Genomic DNA, 24951 nt, shown 5'->3' on the forward strand with positions numbered 1-24951 from the left:
TAGAAAGGGTGGGCGGGGGTCTCCACGACGTTCGCAGTCTGTCCTGGACTCCCGATTCGGAACCTCACCCCGGGGAGTGCTCGGAGGAGACCCAAGTAGAGGGAATGGAGAAGTCTAGTAGAGAGGTAAAAGTGGGTGCAGCCACAGCAACCAGGGGTCTAAGCGGTGGGGGAATCCGTAAAAAGAACTAGTCGCCGGTGTGGACAGAGGAGCCGGGAGTCTAAACCCGGGAGAGCATGAATTCTGCTCAAGAAGGGATCGGTCTTCTTGGGGAAAAGGTGCAAAGTAAGAAAAAGTGGAAATGGTGGCGGGGTGCGGCGCGGAGCAGGGCGCGCGGACACCCCATGGCCCCCTGGTGCTCTGGCCAGCGCGGCTTGTGCCGGCGGGACTCCCCACCCCACCCACCCCCATGACGGGCCGGGCGCCGGCCACCCGGCCGTCTCCCCTCCCTCCCCTCGCGCTGCCTCTCCCCCGCGCCCCCTCCCCCGCCGGGCGGTGGAGCCGCGGAGCCCGGACGCGGGCGCGGGGCGCAGGCGGCGCGGGGCGGGCGCTGCGGGCGGGCCATGGCGCGGGCGCGGGCGGCGGGCGCGCGGGGCCGGCCTGGGCGCTGCGGGCTGGGCGGGAGGTGCGGGCGCCGCGCGCTGCTAGCCTGCGCCGCGTGGACCGCGGGCTGGGTGCTGGCGGCCGCGCTGCTGCTCCGCGCGCACCCGGGCGTCCCCTCCGAGCGCTGCACCGACGAGAAGAGCCGGCGCATCCTGGCCGCGCTGGTAGGTGCCGTGGCCGCACTGCCCCGCGCCGCGCGCCCCGGGGCCGGGGTGGGACGCCTTCTGAGGGTCCTGGGAGCCGGGGACTCGGGCGCGGCCGTGGATCCACTGGGAGGGGAATCGGACACCGAGCGTGGAATGCCCGACGCGCCCCACCCGGTCTCCAGCCCCGGACTCTGTCCGGGAGTCCTCTGAGCGCCTGGGGGGACGTCTTCCCCTCTGTCGCCCAACTGGTCCTTTGTCCAAAGATGCTCTTCCTGCCCGACTGTTCTCCCGCCGGCCCCGAGACTCCGCTCCTAAGCAAGTTTACGGGTCCGCTCCCAGCCTTCCGACTCGGACCGCGGCGCTTGGGTCGGGCGGGGACCACGCCTAGGCCCCGGGGTCCCGGTTCTCTCGCTCAACTGCCGTTCTGTGATTCCGACCTGGGCTGCACCTCGCCGAGCCCCCTGCAAACGGCCAGTGGGGCCCCTTCCTCCGCGCGCCCCAGAGCCAAGGCTCTCCCCGGCGCGATCTGCGGGACCCAAGGCAGAGCGCAGTCCGGCGAGCGGGAGCGCGAGGGAGGCGGCTCGGACCCCCGTAGACCTCGGTGCTGGGGTCCTGCCTGCCATCTACTAAGAGGTGAGGGCGGGGGCGCCCTTTAGACGAGATTCGCAATTAGAGAAAGAAAGAAACGCCCCCGCTGGCGGGCGGCAGCACTCACCGGGCCCCGGTTGCGCTCTTGGTTGATTCCAAACGTTGGCTCCTCCTTGGTTTCTCTGTTTGGTTGGGAAGATTAAGCGCATTAGGAGACTTGGATAAAACTACGAATCCCTAGAAGGAAAGCCATAAAAGGTGAAGGTAACGGGCAACTATTGTTGTATTGATTGATTATTCACTTCCCAGAACAGTGACCATCTAAGTATCTGGTGGGAAAAGGGATCTATTTTCTAAGAAAATTTCAAGAAACGCATGGGAAGCTTCCAGCCCAGTTGTGTACATATGGGTGAGCCTTTGGGGACTGTAGGATTTCAGAACGTGGTAGCATAAAGGCTTTGAAGTAATTTTTAAATTTTATTTTATTTATGGTTGTGCCAGGCCTTAGTTGGGGCATGCAGGATTGTTTTTCTTTCTTTTAGAAAACAGCAGCAGCTATATTTCAGGAAATAACCACCTGCTATGCAGGATCTTTGGTTGCTTGGCAGGTGAACTCCTAGTTGAGGCTTGTGGGATATAATTCCCTGACCAGGGATCAAACCCAGGTCCCCTGCATTGGGAGCGCAGTGTCTTAGCCCCTGGACCACCAGGGAAGTCCTGAAGTAAATGACGTTTTAAAAGTGAAATTGTAAAAACTAAAGAAATGAGGTGAAATGGGCAGGCTGAACCGAATCATTTTCCCTGATTAAGTCTGACGTGTCCTCATGAATGGATCATCTCACGTTGGTGAGAGGTGAGATAACTCGCTGATTCCCTCCATCCTACCTATCAATAATCTATCATCTATCAAATTATCTGTTCACCTATACACTGGCATTCTATCAAGTTTTCTTTAAGTTACAAGAGCTCATTAGTTTTCTCAGTAACTCATCTAAAAATTCCTTTCACTGGTAAAGATTTTTTCCCCCTCCTTTTTGGGGAGACAGATTGACTAATTACAGTAAAAAATTAATAGTCTAGCCAGGATGGAACAGTCATTTACAAAAACAATATAGCAGTCTTTTTATGTTAAAATAAAAAGCAAACACTTTTTTCATTTCTTTATGTTTGGTTAAGTGAGAGAAGGCCTAATGGAAATTAAATAGCCTAGTATAACTTTAGTAATCACTAATCATAACTTTCCCAGCATTTCAGCTCATAAATTAAAACCAATTCTGTTTGGAGGCTGAACCAGTATATCTCCCGTGGCAGCCAGATGGGTCTTTTTTATTCCCAAGAGATGGGTAAGGAGAGGGTAACAGGTAGGAAGGCCAGAGGGTCCCAAGCGGTAGGAGGAAATAAAATTCAAGTGGCAGACGTTTTATTCCCTTCTCTGTTGAAGAAACCCATTCTGCCTAACACTAACCTTTTATTTTCTTTTCTCAAACTTTGGGCTGATAATGGCTCAACAAACCATTATCATGTCAATTGTTTTAAGGCCAGGGGTCAAGCCTCGCCTCTGACCCCAGATGGAAATCCTCTCCTGCGGAGGTCATGAACACATGGCTTGCAGCAACAAGCTCTCATCTCTGCCTCTGAAGGCTGGCAATCTTTCCAGCTGCCAAAAAAAACAAATTGAAGTAGCATGTCTGGCTGTCTGATTAAAGTTCACCTGCCCTGCTCTCACATCAGGGGCCTGATTTGAGGGGTGCCCCACCAGGAGGCCCCCTTTGAGGCTGCTGTTCTCAGGGTCCGACTTGCTCTCTCCCCTCTCCATCCTAGGTTTGCTGAGTGGAGCACTGGAGCTCCCTTTTGCCCAGCATGCTGGGGTTTGAACAGGACCCCGCTTTCCACATTGTAGATTCCGCCGGGCCCTGGCTGCCACGCAGAGGCGGGCATTGTGGCACCGTGCTCTCCCAGGACTGAATTGAGCCTCTGTCTCTCGGTTCTCCCAGCCCTTTCAATTCGCCCTGCCTGCCTTTTATCCTTCATAATAAACTGGCTGTTATTTTTCTCACGACCCTCCAGACTCTCATTAGCTTTCATGCTGAGTCCCAGGACACCAAAGGAATGGCTGCGGCTGAGCCAGTGGGAGCCCCCTTTTCTGGGGCAGAGCCAAGGGCCTTGTGAACCCCTGAGCAGTTCTGGGCCCTCCGGCCAGGCAGGTGTACCTGCTGGCTTGTGGCAGGCTGGAGGCTGTGGATGAAGCTGAGGGGCTGAGGCCCCTAGGTGCTGTGCCCCTGAGCCGCACCCCATCTCTGGAGGGGGGCCCCCACACACCACTCTCAAGAGGGAGTTTTGGAAGAGCCAACTGGAGTGCTTCCAGAGCTGATCTTGGGTCCTCCAGCTTTGGAATTTTCTAGGCAGAGGGCAGCCCTCCTTTTTACTGCAGCTTTTCAGCACATCGCATAATCAAAACATCTCTGTGAGGTTTCTAGAGCCCCGCTTTCCCAGGGAACTGTGTCAGGAGGCTGTGCCGGAGCGTTGGGTCTGACGGTTGATAGGCCTGGCTTCTGGTTCTGTGGGGAAACACTTCCTGGGGCGGTGGGGATGTGAGCAGTGGGAGCCGCGGATGCTCACAAGGGCCGGGCTCCGCGCTCAGTCCTTTCACACGTAATATTTCGTCTAATCTCAACCCCTGGGAGCCAAGTGCTTTTATTCCCCCATTTCACAGATGGTGAAATCGAGCCCCAGAGAGGTGAAGTAACTTGTTCCGAATCACACAGTGACTGTGTCGTGGAGCCAGCACGTGACTCTGATAGTAGAGACACGGTGACACCATTGGCTTCTCCAGCACTGAAAACCCTAAGGAACAGTTGGGCCTGGGCTTCCCCACCGGCTCAGTGGTAAAGAGTCTGCCTGTCAATGCAGGAGAGCTGGGTTTGATCCCTGGGTTGGGAATGATCCCCTGGAGAAGGGAATGGCAACCCACTCCAGTATTCTTGCCTGTAGAGTCCCATGCACAGAGGAGCCTGGCGGGTTATAGTCCATGGGGTCACAGAAGAGATGGACGCTACATAGCGGCCAAGCAGCAACAACAACCCTCCCGCAGCACGTCACTTTCAAAGCATCTCAAAAAGTTTCCCACAGACTCTGTTATTCAGAAGGTTTTATGTCCCTTTCGGCTAGTTAGGTCTTGATGTGCTTTCGTTTAGTTGCCTGCATGTGGGATTTCTTTTCAACAGGACTGGCTTATCTGTCTTTGCTCTGATAAAAACCCTGGCCCAGCGGGACTGCCGCATCCAGGGCACTCACCGAGAAAGATTGTATCGCAGGGACTGAGCCAGCTTCCCTGAGCACTCTGGCCATGTCTGTAACGTCTGTCTTCTAAGCTGTCCAGGGGTCAAGAGGGGTTGCAGAGTGGTCTGGCTAATTGCACAGCGTAACTGTTCCGCTGGGGAAATCCACTGTGAGACATGAATGCTGCTAACCACATAGGAACTCAATGTTCCTGAAAAACAAAAAAGCAAACACACAAAAGAAAACCCAGCCCTTAGGCGTGACCTCTGATACCCTGTCACCGGTTTCTCAGACTAGAGAGGACAGGTTTTGTTTTTGCCTGAGAACCGTGATACAAGCTAGAGAGATTCTACTGCTGCTGCTGCTGCTGCTAAGTTGCTTCAGTCATGTCCGACTCTGTCCGACCCCACAGACGGCAGCCCACCAGGCTCCTCCGTCCCTGGGATTCTCCAGGCAAGAACACTATCCACCACCAAAACAACGCTTCCTACAAGAACTGGGGCTGTTAGGAGTGTGCATTCTCACAGTTGCACACAATCTATGAGAAATATGGGCTTCCCTGGCGGTTCAGATGTAAAGAATCTGCCTGCAACCTAGGACACCCAGGTTTGATCCCTGGGTCAGGAAGATCCCCTGGAGAAGGGAATGGCTACCCTCTGCAGTATTCTCACCTGGAGAATCCCATGAACAGAGGAGCCTGGCAGGCTACAGTCCATGGGGCCACAAAGAGTTGGACATGACTGAGTGACTAACACTATAATAAATACGAATTCATTGTTTCATTAATTTTTAAAAAAATGCCAGTTAAGTACAATGAGACTTTATTAACTTGTTTTTTTCCCAGCTTATCTTAAAATCTGATACCTGCAAATTTTGTGTGCTCACACATTTCAGTACAGAAGTGTACCTGTTCAAGCTGGTTCTTAGGAACTCCATCTATTCAGAGGAAAGTGATTTTTTTTTTAATGGAGTCAAAGTATATAAAGTACTTCTGTTGAGTTATAAAATTAGCTATCTCAGTAGGGCATGCTGCCAAGAAAATAATTTCTCTTCTCTAACATGATGATCACTTTTAGTTAGCCTGTAAACTTGTAATCTGTAAGTTTACTGTTTTTTAAGTGCTGAGTGCAGTCTTTCTCTGGGTTTAGTAAGCACAGGCATGTATCCTGATGCTACAGACTCACTGAACACTGGTAACCACACGGGCCACAGAAGAGATGAATCTTACATTCTGTTTCTGAACAGCAGGGACTGATGTGCCCAAAGCACTTCACCATAAAGGAGGAAGACACAGAGCTGCTCTGTGCTAGCCACCTCATGTACACTTTGCTTCAGTGCAGATTCTCTCCTACGACAAATGAGGGGGAACCCAGTTCATCACCTCTAGTAGTTGGCGGACCTGGCAGGGTTCTAGGCACCCAGCCCAGCCTCTTCCCTTCCTGATTCAGAGCATCCCCCAGGCATCTGGGAGGCAGGCTTATACCTCAACATGCTGATCTTCAGAAAACCAGCCAAAATTAATGTAGCCCTCCACAAATCAGTAGCTGTTACCATTGTTCAGTCGCTCAGTTGCATTCGACTCTTTGCCACCCCATGGACTGTAGCACGCCAGGCCTCCCTGCCCTTCACCATCTCCTGGAGTTTACTCAAACTCTTGTCCTTTGAGTCAGGGATGCCATCGTCACCAGTAGACGACATGCCACATTTCCTGCAACGCTTGTGTGGAATTGCCTTCTAAATGTGCAGGGGTGAATCTCATATAGATTCGATTAGAATTCAGTTTCATGGACGCGGTGCTGTGGGGAGCCGGTGGTGGGGATGGCATAGAGACTCAGGGCATGGGGGGCTTACTGGATGGAACCCGGGTGGAGGGGGGGAAGGACTCTGAGCGGCAGGTGAGGCGGCCTCCTGGGGAAGGCGGAGTTGACCCTTGCGGGGGGAGGCATTTTGTCCGCTGTGGCCTCTTGGCAGGACACACACTGGCACTTGCTCTAACCTTGCCCAACTGCCTGGTCCTCTGAACACACAAGCGACTTTGCACGTCTGGGCCCCCATGGAGGTGCTTCCCTGAGCTCTCCCTCCTCGTGTGCTAAGCAGACTGCAGCTCACCTTTCAACACTGGGCTCAGGTGCGTCCCCCAGAAAGATGCATCCCCGGCCTCCTGCCTTCTAATGACCAGGGCCAGAAAGGACAGGGGGGAGCCTTTCACGCAAACTGCCAGGGCCTCTGCACCTGTGACCTTGGTTGACCTTCACAGGTCTCCCGTGACACAGCATCATCCTCCCAACATTACAGACTTAGAAATGAGCCACGTGCCAGCCCCAGGTACAGCCTGGAGGCAAACCCGGTCTGCCCCAGAGCCGAGCCTGGCCTCCTTCCTTTTGTGCTTCAACCTGCTGTCATTCGGGAGTCCTGGAGGCCGTGACCTCGCTGTGACTCCTGAGCCCGGGTCTGTCACCGGATCGTGGCCCAGCTCATACACAGCACTGCTAACTGGAGGGTGACCAGCGGCGGCTGAAGCAGCTTGCCCATGGCCACTCCCTGCCAAGGGTATCTTTTGCGGGCAGTGACAATTTTGTTCGCGGTTCCAGATGCAGAGAATGAAGGCCCCAGGGGTCACACCTGACCTTCCGGGCTTCCACTCGAGGCGCTGTTGCTGGGCCAGGCCACGTGTGTCTCCTCCCCCAGGTCCCGCCCCCCTGCAGGATTCTGATGGTCAGGACCCACCTCTTGCCCAACTCGGTTCTATCACCCACTTTTCTTTCTTTTTTAACAGTTCTGCTCTGTCCCTCGTAGAAAAGCACCTTTGATGACACTACAACTTTGATGACAACCTAAAGATGACTATGGGATTGCATTAAACCATTTTGGAGCTACTCAAAGGGGATGGGGGCCTTATAAGACAATCGAGAAAAAAAAGTGTTGCCTTTTCTTATCAGGCTTATTACAGAGGTATGAAACTGTAAACACCAGATAAAGTAGGAAGAAGCTGCAATGAGTAACATGAACACCCCGTATTATTTCTTTCACGTCTTTCTACTCCTGAGACTCTCCATCGTTTAAACCTTTCATCCCCACTTTGCACGCATTCTCAGTCACATCAGTCGTGTCCGACGCTTTGCGACCCCATGGACTATAGCCTGTAAGGCTCCTCTGTCTATGGGCCTTTCCAGGCAAGAATACTGGAGTGGGTTTCCATGCTCTCCTCCAGGGGGTCTTCCTGACCCAGAGATTGACCCTCATCTCCTGCATCTTCGGCATCCCAGGAAGATTCTTTACCACTGAGCCACCAGGGCAGCTCCATCCCCACCTTCCCTCTAAGATTATCCTGAAAGGGCTCAGAGGAGCTGGGATGGGCAGGTGCTTTCCTGCAAGGCACTGCAATATGGAAGCGATTCCAAACAGAGAGAGTCTGCCACTCACAGGGTCCTGATCCTCAGCTGCTCCTCTCAGGACCCCAAACCTGGAAAGAGGGACCAGGATGAAGAGTAAAAGGAAGGCATTTGACCAAAGTTGTGTTACATTAAATTGCAAGATGAACACTGCATTAAGCATATTTAGAACAGTTTCGTGGGTGTTTATGAATACAGCTGCATTACGGCTGTTGGTGTTCCAAAGACGAAAAGCCGGCAAACAGGGTGGCGTTGTTCCCAAGCTCCAGGATCAGGACTCCATCACTTGCACCTTTGAGTTTGGCAAGTGTGACACCCCCGCCGCCTAATACAGTGTTTGGAGATCTAATGCCGGGCAAAGGAGCACCAGCGTGCAGGAGTGCCCTCAGCAGGAAGCTGGGGGTCAGGTCAGACAGCGTGGCTTGGGCCTTTTGGACTGTTGTCCAGTTACTGCCTGAAAGGGTCCCTAAAATCCAGATACTTGTTTTAAGAACCAGGAGTATAGCTTTTTAATAAACATTTTGGTCATATGAACAGTTCTCTGAGAGTAGTTATAAAGATCCACCATCCCTTGGCCAATGCTCTGCAGCCAGGCCTGTTTTGGAATTCATACGGTTTTGGGTGTTAGATAATATGCAGAATATATATTTATACCTTCTGGTGAGCATGAGGATATGCCAGTAATCAAACAGATCCAACTAAATAATTCTGTAGCAAAGTGTATGCAAAGTCACATGTCAAATACATTCAGACTATAGGTAGCCTCATCTTCTGGGTCAGGTTTGACACTCCATGAGAGTGAATGAGTCATGAAAAACTTGTTTTCAGGGTCTTTTGGACTTTGGGATTGTTCACATATCCAGGCATGATTGGAGGTGCATTACCTGACTTGAAGGATCTGTTATAATCCATTGGGTTAATAAAGCCAAGCAGCACAGAACAACCAGAAAGTCTGACCCGCCTTTGCCCATGTGGAAGGAAGATGCATTTGGGGAACAGGTGGGCTCAGAAAATATGCTCAATCCCTCATAAAAGTGGGTCCAGAGGTTTAGGTTTCCTTAAAAAGATAAGAGAACAGAGTCACACGTTCTCCTTTGAACCAGTCTCACAGCAGTGTCTCCTGCTCCTCTACTAGGTCTGAAGGGCAGGGCCTGGATGGACCATCTTCTTAGGAGAGGTGTTTACAGTGTGGTAGGATTGGGGTGTCACCACTTCCCCCCTACGGGGCAGGAGGGCCTGTGAGCCCCAAAGCTTAGGAGAAACTCCCCTTCTGAGGGCCCCTGAGTGCCTTCCTCACCACCACCAGGAATCCAACACCCTCTGCTTGCAGAACTCACCCCGCGGGCTGATCTTCTGAAGGCGCCGCGGCCTCCGCGTAGGCCTGCGGACCCTGCCAGCCTCCAGGCCTGTTCTAAGTCCTGCTTCCTGCAGCAGCCTCTGTTGAGCGGTCCCAGCTGAGGGGTCGTTCCTGGAGTCACTCTCCAGGGCTGGCTGTGCTGTTCTTGGCAGGGGGCAATTAAAAGCTCTCCAGGTGACCCCTATGTGAGCCCAAGAACCGGGAACCACTGGCCTGGTTCTGTCCTTCCACTGACAGTCCAGGACACCGAGCCGAGAGGCAGACGGCCTTTGCCAGCATCACCCAGCTCAGCAGGAAGGATGGGGCAGGGGCGGGTCAGTGGGGGGCACCTGCTTCCTAAGACCTGGTCCTGGGCCTGATGGAGAAAATAACAAACGTGAGATTCTATCACAAACCTTTCACTTCATAATTCCTTTCTGCCCCGAGTAGCCCTGTGGTCCGCATGCCTGAGGGTTCTCTCCGGGACTGTCAGGAGCATCCTGGCGTGGGGTCCAGCCTCCGTGGGGTGACCCGTGTCCCTTCCTTCCAGTGCCAGGACTACCGGGGCGGCGCGCTGGGCGGAGACCTGTGCGAGGACCTGTGCGAGGCGGGGCAGCTGCGGTACCGGCGCTGCCTGTACTACGAGCGCGGCAAGAAGGTGCTGCAAGCCGACTGGCGCGGCCGGCCCGTGGTCCTCAAGTCCAAGGAGGAGGCCTTCTCCAGCTTCCCGCCGCTCGGCCTCCTGGACGGGCAGCCCGAGGCCGGCGGCCAGGACTTGCCGGAGGCTGAGCTGCTGGTGCTGGCGGCCGGGGAGGCCCGGAGCGCGCTGGGCCTGGAGCCGGCCGAGGGCGGCCTGGGCCGGCTGGAGCTGGTGCGGCGGGGCCCCCCGCGGCGGGGCCAGCTGGCCAGCCTGTGGGCGCTGCTGCAGCAGGAGGAGTTCGTGCTGCTCAGCCTGCTCCGCGGCCGCAGCCCGCACGCCCCGCCCGTGCTGGGCTCCTGCGGCCACTTCTACGCCTTGGAGCACCTGGCGGCCGGCAGCCCCGGCCACCGCGCCCTCTTCCCGCTCGGCCCGGACGGCGGGCGCCGCGGCCAGGCGCGCGCGGTCAGCGGCGTGGCGCTCAGCTTCCTGGACATGGTCCGCCACTTCGACCACGACTTCGCCCACCGCCTGCACCTCTGCGACGTCAAGCCCGAGAACTTCGCCATCCGGAACGACTTCACGGTGAGGGGCGGCTGGGGGCGGCTGGGGGGTCCGCGGGAGGCGGACTTCGGTCCGGGGTGGGGAGGGGATCCTAGACCAGAGGGATCTGAAGCCCCCGGGAAACCCTGCGGCGTGATGCCACCTTCTGGCCTGGACAGCTCCTACCTGCCGGACCTTTGGGGGTGGGAACCAGCTCATTTAAAGGAGGAAGGCGCCTGGCACCCGGGAAGGAAATGGTAAGGCAAGCCGCCACAGCAGGGGCTCAGTGCGTCTTCCTCTACTGCCGCCCTGGTTTCTCCCAAGTAGCTTAGCCCCTTCCTTCTTGGGGCTAATGCGGCTTCAGGCGGTGAAGAATCCGCCTACAATGCGGGAGACCCAGGTTCGATCCCTGAGTCGGGAAAATCCCCGGGACAAGGAAATGGCAACCCAGTCCAGTGTTCTCGCCTGGGAAATCCCATGGACAGAGGAGCTTGGAGTCCATGGGGTCGCAAAATAATCGGACACGACTGAGCAACTGCACTTTGAGGAGATGGGGGAAGGCTGGCCTTTGGGGGCTTGGGAACAAAGGTCCAGGGGGGGAGACACTGGTTTCCAGCCATGCACACTCCATCACCACAGGCCACGGTCTCTAGTTCGGTCTCTAGTTCTTTCTTCTGGAGAGGTTCTAGTCTGTTCCCCTTCCCTGGGTAAGACTTCTTCCAGAGGGACAGCTGAAAGTTTGCTTCTTTATGCAAGAGAAGATTCGACCCCCCGTGGACACGGCAGCCTCCGTGCTGCTCTGCAAGTGGCAGGTGAATTTTATGTCCCACTCCAGGCTGTGCAGTTTAGTCACAAAGTCCTGTCAGACTCTTTTGCAACCTCGTGGACTGTAGCCATCCAGGGTCCTGTGTCCATGGGATTTCCCAGGCAAAAAATAATGGAGTGGGTTGCCATGCTCTTCTCCAGGGCATCTTCCCAAGTCAGGAATCCAACCCGTGTCTCCTGCGTTGGCAGGCGGATTCTTTACCGCTGAGCCAGCAGGGACGCCCCCACTCCAAGCAGTGCAGGTGTGCCAAGAATTAACCAAGGTGTGGAAGCAGCAGGAAGACTCAGACTCTGGCGGTGGGATGTAGCCATCTGGGTTTGGAAGCCAAGCCCTCCAGGCGATTACTGATGTGCTCAGTGTGAGAACTAGTGAGCTAGGGGACGGGCAGATGGGCTCCCCTTTGGCCCATGTTGCAGTGTTGCCCAGGTGGGTGGAGGGTGTGTCTCCCAGGTAACCTGTAAGAACGATGACCCACAGTCATTCACTTTTTTCAGGTCCTCCCTTTCGGGTCTTGAGAATTTGTCCAGTGGTTGCAAATGAACTAGGAACCCCTCTTTACTTCTTGCTCTCAAACTGCTGCCAGAAAGCACGCTTTTCAAACAGATTTCCACAGTCTTAAGTAGAGAAGGAAGTAATTCTCACCAGTCCTTTCCAGTCTGATGCTAGGATGGAGTCTGATGATGATGCAAGTTAGGTAATTTTGTGCAGGAAGAACTTTAAGATTCATCCTGATGTGATCTAAAAAGCCTTGCACAGGTTTTTCTGCTCATTTTGTTACTATTCTTATTGTAGGAGCATAGAGTTATGCTTCCAATAGTTGTAATCCATTCTACGATTACACTAAAAATTAGAAAATACATCTGGCTCTTGTTGGGAAATGAGACGGAATCAGAGCTGGAAGAGAGAAGTATCAGAGAGTGGAAATTCCACCAGGGTCCCGGAGGAAGCTGAGGAGATGACCAGGGATTATCAAAAGAAGAGAAGGGTCTTGCAGCTCCAAAAATAAATTATGAAAGACAGTAGACTCATTATTGGTAAAGAATCTGCCTGCAGTGCAGGAGACCTGGGTTCGGTCCCTGGGTCAGGTAGATCCCCTGGAGAAGGAAGTGACATCCCACTCTAGTATTCTTGCCTGGGGAATTCCATGGACAGAGGAGCCTAAAGGGATGCAGTCCATGGGGTCGCAAAGAGTCGGACACAACTTAGTGACTAAACCACCACTGATATATTTTTAGTGTATTAACCAGGATAAATAATGAAACGAGCTATTCTTTTGGCTAAGGAGATAGAGAAAATCAATTAAAATGATAATTTCTGTTGCAGTGCCTGAATTAGTAATTAGGCAAAGCTCTCAAATAGGGAAAAGTTCCCTGTTCATTTTTTCCCTTATTCTCCACATATCTTGAAATAAATTATTTTCCCTCCTCTGTTTTACGGAATAATCCCCACGAAACTTTACTGCCTTCTGGCATCAATCTTGAAGGAAGAACAGAAGCAACAAGCTGGGAATGTACCTTCTGACTTTGCATAGATTTGAGGAGAAAATGAACCCTTTTTTGAGATGCTACCAAAGGGAGAAAGCTGGTATGTTGAGGCTGACCTGTGAAGGCTTGTGAAATGCCACAGACTCCATCAAACTCATCCAGTCTTCTAATAGCTCTTTAATACCTTGAAGCTATACATTGCCTGATTTGGGCAGAGTCCAGGTTTTCTCAGGTTTGAGCTCATCTTTTTGTTTTTTTCCTAATTCAGGTGGTGGAGGAAAATCTGCATAATTTAGATGTTCTTTTTTCTGGTTTTGAAGCCTTTTGGGTTGAAGCCAGGAAGATAAATCTGAAATTGCAGGGGGTCATCACATTTTCATGCTGATAGTGGGACTTAGTTTTTGATGCTGTTGCATCTGGGACCATAGGTATTGATCCTGATTCGACCACTTTGGCCCTGCCACTTGCCCCTGTCAGTTGGAAACCAGCCAACTCAGTCACAGGCCATAAATAGACAAGGTCCTTGTTGCCCACCTCATTCTCCCCATCACGCCCTCCACCTGCCCCTTGAATGTAGTTTTCGTTTGTTGCTTATATTCATAGGAATAAGTGACCTGTGTCTTGTAGCTTTTATATTCCTGAGCCTTGAATGTCAGAAGCCAAAGTGATAAAGCAGTGGAGGGGGAAGTCAATTCATTTGTAAGAACTTTCAGAGATTCAACATTAAGATCTGAGAAAACTTTCAAAGCTGCAGAGCGATCCTGGTCCCACGTTCCCAACTCTCAGTGACCACAGCAGTCCTTCTGCAGTTAAAGCCTTGCAGTCCGGCCTGTGTCAGCAGCCGTGCGTCCCCAGCACGGCCCGGCCCTCCTCCCTGCGGCCAGAACCCCACGCCCCGCATCCTCCTGATAGCCGTGTGCTGTTTAACTCGCAGGTGGTGGCTATCGATGTGGACATGGCTTTTTTCGAACCTAAAATGAGGGAAATTCTTGAGCAGAACTGCACGAGGGATGAAGACTGCAATTTCTTTGATTGTTTTTCAAAGTGTGATCTGCGAGCGCACAGGTGCGGGGCCCAGAGAGCCAACAGCAACCTGCAGGTAAGTGGGCCGTCCTCTCGTGGGGGGGGGCCCATCCTCTGGGGGTGCCGTCCTCTTGGGGGGGCCTTGTCCTCTCTGGGGGGGCCCATCCTCTCAGGGGGGACCCTGTCCTCTCAGGGGGCCTCTTGGGGGGGCCTTGTCCTTTCTGGGGGGCCATCCTCTCGGGGGGCCTTGTCCTCTCTGGGGAAACCTTGTCCTCTGGGGGACCCTGTCCTCTCTGGGGGACCTTGTCCTCTGGGGGTCACCCTATCCTCTCTGAGGGATCCTGTCCTCTCTAGGGGTGGGGACCATGTTCTCTTCAGTGGCCCCTGTCCCTCTTGGAGGGGCCCTGTCCTCTCTGGGGGGCGCCATCCTCTCGGGAGGCCCTGTCCTCTCTGGGGGGGGCCATCCTCTCGGGAGGCCCTGTCCTCTCTGGGGGGCCCTGTCCTCTCTGGGGGGGGGGCCATCCTCTCGGGAGGCCCTGTCCTCTCTGGGGGGGGCCATCCTCTCGGGAGGCCCTGTCCTCTCTGGGGGGCCCTGTCCTCTCTGGGGTGGCCCGTCCTCTCAGGGGGTCCTTGTCCTCTGGGGGACCCTGTCCCTGGGGGGGCCCTGTCCTCTCAGGGGGGACCTTGTTCTCTGGGGGACCCTGTCCCTGGGGGGGCCCTGTCCTCTCTGGGAGGACCTTGTCCTCTGGGGAACCCTGTCCTCTGGGGGGGACCCTGTCCTCTGGGGGTTACCCTATCCTCTCTGGGGGAGGGGACCGTGTTCTCTCTGGTGGCCCCTATCCCTCTTGGGGGGGCTATGTCCTCTCTGCAGGGAGGGCCCCTGTCTCCTCGGGTCCTCTGCCCCCCACTCCATGGCTCCTGCTGATGTACCTGGAGGTCGTCACCCTCTCCCCACCACCTGGGCTCAGTGCGTCCAGTGAGGGCGGGATAGGGGAGATGGGGATCGTTTGTTCTTTGTTGTCTACCTGGGGGAGGGGCTGTGGGCCAATTGACCCCAGGGGGCTAATGGATGGTGCTCCCAGCACGGCCATTACTGGGTCCCCCACAACCATGGGGGTGTCTGTTCTCTCTGGGCCTAATTTCTACATCTACACACACACACACACACACACACACACACACACACACACTGAGCACTTCTTATATCAAACTAAACTCCAGATGGCTCAGATACTTAAACCTAAAAAATGAGACCCTAAATGTTCCAGAAAAAACTAGGAAAACTGAAGATACCCTAGAGTTTGGAAGGCCTTTCTAAGTACAGAACAAAGCTCAGAGGCTCTAAGAGGAACAACTGACACATTTAACCATCTTACAAAAATCCCCATGGCAAAAGCAAAATTACAAAAAATATGAGAAATTTAAAAGTTAAATGAGAAAACTGGCAAACTGTCTGCAACTGCTCTCACAGATGAGACTAGAAGACAGAGGTGGCCTTTACCCCCAGCTGCAGAGATTCAGTGTCCCCCAGGATCATCCTTGGCCCACCAGACATTCTCCAGTGTGGTTACCCCACATCCTAGGATCAGCTAGTGACTGGTCAGAGGGGGAGGGGGGAAATGCAAAACCCAGCCCCTTTGGCCTCTATAAGGAACAACTCTATAGGTCATCCCAGCATCAGAAGTTCACCTTCTCCCTCAGTTTCATGGAAAGATGGTTCCTGAGAACGCCTCTCAATAAATCCCTGCATGCAAACCTCCATCTTACAGTCTTCTCCGAAGGAAACCAACCTAAGCAAGGAGCCAATGTCCTTAATATGTAAAGAGCATTTACAAATCAATATGAAAAGGCCAACAACCTAACAGAAATGTGGGCAAAGTATATCAACTTGACCAGTCACTGGAAAGGAAGAATAAATACTTTCAACCTGACTGATAAGAAGAGCGATACAAATCAAATAATTTTTCAATTGACAAAAATAAAAGACAACACACATTGTTGAGGGTGTTCTTAGTGTATGTTGCTGTGAGAGTGTAACTTGGTGCAATTTTTATGGGGTCAATCTGGTAATATCGGTCAGAACAAAAATGTGCATACCCCTTGGCCCATAAATTTCGTTTCTGGAAGTTTTAGGCATATTTAAAATGAAAATGACATCTGAAAGATATGTATTGCAGCATTTTTCATAATAGCAAAAGTTCGTGAGCAACCTAAATTTCTATCAGCAGGGAACAAGCTAAATAATTTATGACATGCATCTGAGATACAGTCATTAAAACAAATGGAATAGCCTTATAGTGATTTGGAAGGTCTCTCTGATATTTGGTTAAATGGAAGCTATAGAACAGTGTGTGTGATATACTCCCATCCATGTAAAGTAAAAGAAAAAGGAAATGCATGAAAAAATAACTCACCAGAAGGACATTCAAGGGAGTGGGTGCCTCTCAGAGCCGAGAGCTGCGTCTGGTTTTTTAGGAATTGGATGGAGCTTAAGATTAAAGCCTAATTGGTGGGACATTTTCAATGTTTGCACCTGAAGATGCATTATCAATTCAAAAGAGAAATAAGAACATTTGTTTTTAAATAGAATCCTCATCCTTGCAGGGATTAATAAATAAAAGTCAAAATTATTTGTCTCCCATGAAACAGTAGATCTATAAAATTGAGGCATTTGTTAAATGAGTCTAATATAAAGTGTGATGTAGAAAAATAGAGCAGAATATTAATTATGCATGAATTGTGCTCCATCCAACAGGGAGAAAACCAGGAAGGCTGTAAAACAGCAAAACAGCATGTTTAAATTGAGAATTTAGAGAGATCTTCAGCCCCAGTAAATTTCATACCCAAGGAGAATTAAAGACTATGAGAGAGAGACTTCACTTTTACTTCTCCTAAAATAAAACATCTTAAAGGCTTCTTGGGCTTCCTGGGTCAGGAAGATCCCCTGGAGAAGGGATAGGCTACCCACTCCAGTATTCATGGGCTTCCCTGGTGGCTCAGATGGTAAAGAATCCACCTGAAATGCAGGAAACCTGGGTTCGATCCCTGGGCTGGGAAGATCCCCTGGAAGAGGGCATAGCAACCCATTCCAGTATTCTTGCCTAGAGAATCCCCATGGACAGAGGAGCCTGACAAGCTACAGCCCAAGGGGTGGAAAAGAGTCCGGACATAACCGAGTGACTAAGCACAGCACAGCACACAAAGGCTCCTTTAAAGAACCTGCAGCCTCTCCCTTCCAATATACCTTTTTCCCAGGGAGCTGGAAAGTACTATCACATTCATATATCCCTTGTCACCAGAGTGTCCTGTGGCCCTGGGGACCACCTGCCAGGTGGTGATGACTATCACTGTCATCAGCCTTGAACTAGAAAGTGAGGCCTGTGACCGCAGGGCTGGCAGCCTAGGGCCGCCCAGGGCCTACTCCTTAAACATGGGTTCCCGGCTCTGATTTCCTGCTACAAGTTCCTCGATGGTCTCTGAGCATCACCTGCAGCTTCCCCCGCGACATCTCCGCCCCAGCGGGGCAGACTTCCAGTCTCCAGTGGTGCTGCGCGGCTGGGGTTCCGGGAGAGTTCCCCGGGAGGGACAGGTCGGGGAGGGACCCCCCCCAACCCAGCCAAGCCCTGAGCTGTGACATCCGCCTCTCTCCCCCAGGTGGTCTGCGACAAGATCTTCCGCCACTGGTTCTCCTCGTCCCGCGGCAGCTCCGCGGTGTCCAGCCCGCTGCGGGGGCAGCTGCGGGCGGCAGTGCAGGAGTGCGCGGCCCCCGGGGCCCAAGGCGCGCCCCGCGTGCTCGGGAGGCTGCGAAGCCTGCTCCAGGCTGTGCTGCGGGAGCTGCGGGACGGCGAGGAGCTGCGCCCCGGGGCGAGGAGCCATCCGCGCGGGGACTCTCACCATGGGACCCCCGGCGCTGCTCGGAAGGCCCCAGCCGGCCTCAGCCATCACCCCTTCGAGTGACATGAGGGAAGGGTCTGGCGCCGGGGTCTCCCCTGTGCGGGAGCAGGAGTGTCCACGGGGCCCTGCAGACCCCCAGTGCAACAGCGTGTACAGGAGTGTGCGCATGCATGTGCACAAGTGTGCGTGAGCACATGGCCGTGAGAGTTGTGCAGGTGTGTGGATGTGTGTGAGCAAGTGCGTGTGAGCAAGTACGTGTGAGCAGATGAGTGTCTGGGGCTTGTGCTCCTCTGGGCCTGGAAGGTGCTGTCTCTGGCGGGTCCTGGAGCCTTGGGCCTCCCGAGCAGAGTCACCTTTGTTTTGGAATTGAAAACAATAAAATACACAAGTCTGGGCGCTGTAGTCTGTACTCTGAGCGTGTGGAAGCACAGTTTATTCTACTTTTCGTTTAGAGGAATGCATAGCTTTCCTGGATTGTAAAAGCAGGAGCACCTCTTATCTCAGTCCGTCTTCCCTCAGAGCAGGGCCTGCAGGCTCGGTGTGCTCGGGGGCAGGAGAGCCAGGTGAGACCAGGCCGCAGACCTAACGTCTGGCATCTGTGGGCAGAATTACTTCTGGTGGGCTCCTGACCACGGTGCTCTGTTGCAAGAGACCAAATGGGGGGAACCACATCCCGGTCTCTCCCTGGTTGGGCAGCTGAAGCCAGGCCAGACGTCTGTCCATCTTGGGGAGACATAGTTCTAGTCTATGGGGAGACATATGGGGACTGTGAGAGCTCAGCAAACAACCACAGGCCACCCTCAAGATTAATCCAGAAAGACGCCAAGAGAGGACAAGGGATTCTGTTGAAGGTTTACAAATAGGAGACTAGTTAATCTGAAGTTTTAAAAGATCACTGTTGTTTAGTCGCTAAGTCATGTCGACTCTTTGTGACCCCATGGACTGTAGCCGGCCAGGATCCTCTGTCCATGCGATTCTCCAGGCAAGAATACTGGAGTGGGTTGCCAGGGGATCTTCCCGACCCAGGGATCGAACCCATGTCTCCTGCATTGGCAGGTGGATTCTTTACCACTGAGCCACTGGGGAAGCCCCATACTCCAATAAAAGTTTTTTTGAAAAACTAAGTTGGAATATTTGGGCTGACTTGACTTCTTTGTGGGCTCCACAGTGGCACTGGAGGTAAAGAACCTGCCTGCCAATGCAGGAGACATAAGAGATGCACGTTGGATCCCTGGGTCGGGGAGATGCCCTGGAGGAGGGCATGGCAACCCACTCCAGTATTTTTGCCTGGAGAATCCCATGGATAGAGGGATTGTGGGCTGCAGTCCATGAGTCACAAGAGTCGACATGACTGAGCGACTTAGCACACACAACTTCTTTGTCCTTTATTTTCCCCAACACAGACTAGAGAGGAGAAGAATGTTATGCACCATACTTACCAAGCAAGAGTCAGGACAAATGGTCAGTTCCAATTTTCACAGTGTATTAACACAAAAAGTACACAAGTAAAGCATTTACTGAGTCATCTATGAAAAGTGAAAGTGGCTCAGTCATGTCCAACTCTTTGTGACCCCATGGACTTCTCCAGGCCAGAATACTGGAGTGGGTAGCCTTTCCCTTCTCCAGGGGAGCTTCCCAACTCAGGGACTGAACCCAGGTCTCCTGCATTGCATGCAGATTCTTTACCAGCTGAAACACAAGGGAAGCCCAAGAATATTGGAGTGGGTAGCCTATCCCTTCTCTAGTGGATCTTCCTGACCCAGGAATCAAACCAGGGTCTCCTGCATTGCAGGCGGATTCTTTACCAACTGAGCCATCAGCGAAGCCCCCATTTATGGAAAGGGATATACTTACTGGAAATTACAACTTCCTTGGTGACTGCCAGGTGGTTGGTCAGCACATTTCTGGAGAACAAGGAAACACAGCACATTCAGAGAACTTTCTGGAGAAAAGCACCTTGAGAAACACTCCGCTCTTCATTTTTATGTTGTTCCGAAGCAGCCTGTCATCTGGATAGGGTTTCACAAGAAGGGTGAATTTTCTCTTAACCACTTAAATTATTTTCTCTTTGGTCCCAGTTTTATTTTACTGCTGTATGTCAGGACATACAGATTGGCCTGGGGTTTGAATGATAGTTAAGTATGCACTTATTGGAAGGCTCCCGAACTTGGAGCCAGAAGCCTGGGGCTAAGGGTCTGGTTCTCACGCTAATTGTGTAACTTTAGACCAGGCAATTACCTCTGCCTCAGTTTTCTCACCTGCAACCTGTGATGTAAATGTTCCTTGGCAATCGAATGAGCTAGAGTAGTCCAGAGAACTAATGCACAGATGCAAACGTTTCCCTCCAAAATATGTGCGTTTTAATCCACTTTAGCCATTTAAGTCAATCCCCTTCTGGCCCATGCTACTGAAGGGGGCTCTCCCAAGAGCAAGGACACAGCAGAAGGGGATGGGGGCCCGTGGGGTCTCTGGAATGGCCCTTGGTGGGGCTGGCTAGAGCAGAGCTAGGAAAGGCTCACGAATATTCCATGATCAGCACATAAAACATCTCTACTTATCACTAATTTTTAAACTCCCCAAAGTCAGGTTTTTCTCTCATTTTTTCATTTTACAACTGAAGAACCCTTTCTCTTGTGTCAAGAGTAAGGCCTGGCTCATAGAAGACATGCGTTAAAATGTAGTGGTTCCGAGTACGATTCAATCTTTATTACAACTTCTATAAAAGGCACTCGTACTATAGTTAACAGGGCTTCCCAGGTGGCTCAGAGGTAAAGAATCCACCTGCAAAGCAGGAGACACAGGTTCAGTCCTTGGGTTGGGGAGATCCCCTGTAGGAGGGCATGGCAATGCACTCCAGTATTCTTGCCTGGAGAATCCCCATGGACAGAGGAGCCTGGAGGGCTACAGTACATGGGATCTTAAAGCTTTGAAGATGACTAAGCAACTAAACAACAACAAAAAGCTGTAGCTAATATGGAGAATTGACCCAGACAATGCTGGAGGGAAGAATGCTACTGGGATCCAGTCTGGCACAAAGAGGGGTCTCAGTCACAAACTCAGAGCTGGCAGAAATGTTGGGAGCATTGCCGTCATGGCAGCTCCCTCTGAAAAAGACAGGTTGACAGAAAATGGTGGAGCAGGGATCCTCCGTGGGTTGTCCCGGAAGCATCTGGAAGCATCTATGAAGTGAGAAGTTCCCGGGTGTGGAGTCAGAGTCTCTGGGGCTGAGACTGCACTCCAAGAGCTGGAGGCCAGCATCTATGTCTGTAGTAGAGAAGGCCCTTATCACGTGGCTCCCGGGGGCCTTGGCTGGGGTGTGAAGCCTCCAGCTGGTCTTTCCTCAAGTAAGCGCCTCTGAGCTGCAGGGCATTGAGTCGGTTTGTCCATCAGGGATCATCTTTACATAAGAATGGCTGACGGAGCAGTTCTGCATAGTAGACACCGAGAGACATCTGTCCTCCCAACTTCTATTCCCTGTAGTCAGAGTCAGCCATCATCAGCCCGTTTATCAAACTTCCGACTTGTGGTCCAGGGATGTCTCTGCCATGACCCTTCAGCCCCCTGTCTTAGCAGAGAAAGTGCCGCTCTGTCCCCATTTCGCTGGGAACTGCCCCCTCCTATGGCTCCTTGCGGAGAAGGCAATGGCACCCACTCCAGTACTCTTGCCTGGAAAATCCCATGGACGGAGGAGCCTGGTAGGCTGCAGTCCATGGGGTCGATAGGAGTCGGACACGACTGAGAGACTTCACTTTCACTTTTCACTTCCATGCATTAGAGAAGGAAATGGCAAGCCACTCCAGTGTTCTTGCCTGGAGAATCCCAGGGACGGGGGAGCCTGGTGGGCTGCAGTCTATGGGGTCGCACAGAATTGGACACAACTGAAGCGACTTAGCAGCAGCAGCAGCAGCAATGGCTCCTTGCTGCTCCCTTTCACAGCCCTAAGAGAATGCCCTTAGCAAGAATGCCCAGGGCAAGAACAGAAGACATGCAGTTACCCACTCGATGTGTGAGTGTTAGTGAGAAAGGTGCCCCCGACCCCACTGGGACCGTTCTAACTTGTTCACTCCTCTCACTCCACCTTTGCTGCTAAAGTTTGAAAGAAATCTTCGGTCTGATGCAGAGTCCAGAGTCCACTTACCAGGCGTCACATTTGAAAACACGTCTTAAGAAACTGCAGGACCATTTTCAGCGGCTCTGGAGGCCTTCCCTGGAGGCTCCTGCCCCCCTTCTCAGCAGGAGTGCGCTCCCTCCCTCGCATTCCTGAAGGCTGCAGGCCTCTGGACCTGGTTTCCCAGTGGCGATGATGAGACGGACCCCCACCCCATCTCACCTGTTTCTCTTCTGAGCAGGGCACCCCTGTGGGCGTTCTAGAACTATCTGCCGAGCTGGGGTTCGGGGGGAACCTGACTGGCTGGGATCCTCACCTTCCTTCTCACCGCGTCTTCTAGGCCCCGCGCTCCGTTTCGGAGCCTGGAAAGAGCAGGCGAGGCTCCGTCATTTCGTTCCGCTTCCTATCACGTCATCACACCGCTTCCCCGAGCTGGAGGCAGCGTATCATCCCAAGCCTTTTTTCTCCAGACTCTCAGCACTTCAAACCGTCATTCTTTGCCACTACGTTCCTTCTCCCTAATCACTTTTTATTTTATCCTATCCAGCGTCTGACCGGCCTTTGAAGGCAGGAAGATGAAACTGGAGCGGTCTAACCAGGAGTCGTGTCTCTCTGAGAAAGCTACAAAATGAATGAATGCTTTTAATCAGCACTTTGAATTACTATTAAAAGCTTCCTGCTTAACCTCTTCTCCTGCCACATCTTTAATTTTGCTCTTTCCTCTGAAAGTATTTGGCTGAACCCTCTGCAAACCGGGGTATTCCCAGGTGGCTCAGTGATAAAGAATCCACCCGCCAATGCAGGAGACGCAGGGAACGTGGGTTTGATCCCTGGGTTGGGAAGGTCCCTTGGAGGAGGAAATGGCCACCCACTCCAGTTACTTGCCTGAAAAATTCCATGGACGGTGGAGCCTGGCGGGTTACAGTCTGTGGGGTGGGTAACAAAGAGCTGGACACGGCTGAGTGACTGAGCAAACTGGGACCCCAGGCCCTGTGGTGTCTCTGCTGTGCAGAAGCCAGGGTTGACCTGGGCACTGCCCAGTGAAGAGTGGCCTCCCTGCGGACGGTGGGGGCCGGGTCCCCTGGGGGACAGCACGCCCCCCGACCCCCGTGCCCCCAAGCACAGCTTCACAGAATCAGGGCACCAGGAGCAGCGGAGGGGCCTCCGGTCCCTCTTTCTTGCCGGGCGTCCTGCTCTGAGGGTGTTAACATTGAGGGCTTTCAGTTCTAAGAAGGCAAACTACCAAGCTTTCATAAGCGGTTCTGATTTATTGTGTTTCTTTCACACACGTTTTGTGGTGTTCTGTGCACCTGGGACCTCGCCTTGTACCCGCATGTTTTCCTACAAAGGGGCCGATTTCTCTAGCAACACTCGAGACAGAGAGAGGCGCGGAGCAGGCAGGGACGTGTAGCTTGCACTTGACAGGTCAAGGCAGCACACCCCATGGCGTTTTTCACTTGTGGTAAATAATACATGAATAATTGACCATTTTCCGGTGTATAGTTCAGGGCTTTATGCTGGATGACCATCACACCACCCGTTTCCGGTCTGCGCGTCTGCACACTGAGACTGGAGCCGGCTCTGGGGCCGCCGGGCAGCTGGGCCGCTGGGCCCCTGGCTGTGGGGGCGGGGGGGTGCCCACCACACGGCAGTGCCCTGGAACCCTCCCGATCAGCCACCCCAGAGCAGGCTCCCGCACAGGGCCAGTGCTCTGTGAACGCGGGTTTGTTTAATTCTCACCACAACACTGAGGCTGGAACGAGCTCCTGTTAGAGATGAGAAAACATGTGTGGTCAGATCTGAATGCTGCCCAAGACAGAACACCCCGGTCTCTTGACCTTCAGTTCCACTGGACAGAGATAAAAATGCTCGGTCAGAATCCACCCACACGTCCTGTGTGGGGCTGACGGTGGCCACGATTCCAGGACTTGAGAGAGCTCTGGGTGCACCTGAGCTGGACTGTGAGTCAATGCTTCTCCAGGGGCCTCTCCTGCAGGGGGACCTCTCTCTGCAGCTCTGGTATCTTTGGGGTGCAGGATGCTAGGAGCACTGCTGATGAACCCAAACTCCAGGGAGGTCTAGGATGCAGGCTCAGGTGAGGAGGGTGGGGCTGGCCAAGAGTGAAGACCTTGAAGCAGGCCTGTGCGGATGGCCCAGTGCGTATGAGGCTGGGGTCTGTGTCTGTAGGAGGCAGGACCACATATGACCTCGCCGAATCACGCCCCTTTCATCCCGTTTGGTCTACCAAGTTCTCTGCATCTCAGTTACAGCAGCACAGGTTCTTAGGAAGGATCTGTCATAGGAGCAACAGTGCCTGACACTGTTTTAGCACTAATTGCAAGTCTGGGCGTTAAGTGAACACCTCACGGGTCCTATGCCGTGTAATCCTCTTGATTCTAACAGGGAGGGATGACTAACGTGCATGTAACGCAGAGCTGCAGCCCAGGGCAGAGAAAGGCCAATTGCTTGTCTGGACTCACGTGGCTCATACATGCTGGGGTTGGTGCCTGGGCCCCGGGCGGTTCAGCTCCAAAGCTCTCAGACTGAGCAGCAATCGTTCACGACGGAGTTCGGCCTTCTCATTGGAAAATGGAGGGATCACAGGCCTAAGTGTGATAGGCAGGGTGAGGCCTGGGGACTCCCTGCAGAGGGCTGCCTGCTCTCCCAGAGGTAGGGGGCCAGAGGGACCCAGGAGGAGCGGACGTTGCAGTGATGGAGCCCAAAACTTGGGCTCGAGTCCTCTCCCGCCGAGGCTGAGTTCTCGGGCCTCCCTGAGTGGTTTGGAGGCTGGGGTTCTCATGTTGCTGCTGTCCGCCACAGCCCCTCTCACCAGTGCGGACCAGTTGCCTCTGAACCTACAACCTGGTCCAGAGAGAGATCAGGAAGGACAGGACACAGTTGGGTGCCCTGATCCGGATGCCAGGTCAGGATGACGGGACTGCAGCCTGGGAGCTCAGATTGCAGGACAGAGCCTCATACAGAGCACACTGCCCCAAACAAAGCACACAGCCCCAAAGAGAGCACACAGCCTGATCAGAACACACAGCCCCAAACAGAGCACACAGTCCCGGACAGAGCACACAGCCTCATAC

At 53.2% G+C, this 24951-nt stretch overlaps 1 protein-coding gene across 1 annotated transcript; it reads left to right on the forward strand.

The window, feature by feature from the left end:
• The first annotated feature begins 563 nt into the window (after positions 1-563).
• DIPK1C (divergent protein kinase domain 1C) lies at positions 564-18161 on the forward strand. Its single transcript, XM_027525520.1, has 4 exons — positions 564-767; positions 9895-10566; positions 13769-13933; positions 17512-18161. The coding sequence occupies exons 1-4, from the start codon at positions 564-566 to the stop codon at positions 17812-17814; spliced, it is 1344 nt and encodes a 447-aa protein (XP_027381321.1). The 3' UTR covers positions 17815-18161.
• The last annotated feature ends 6790 nt before the right edge of the window (positions 18162-24951 follow it).

The sequence above is a fragment of the Bos indicus x Bos taurus genome, chromosome 24 (genome assembly GCF_003369695.1).
Source record: "Bos indicus x Bos taurus breed Angus x Brahman F1 hybrid chromosome 24, Bos_hybrid_MaternalHap_v2.0, whole genome shotgun sequence".
NCBI lineage: Eukaryota > Metazoa > Chordata > Mammalia > Artiodactyla > Bovidae > Bos > Bos indicus x Bos taurus.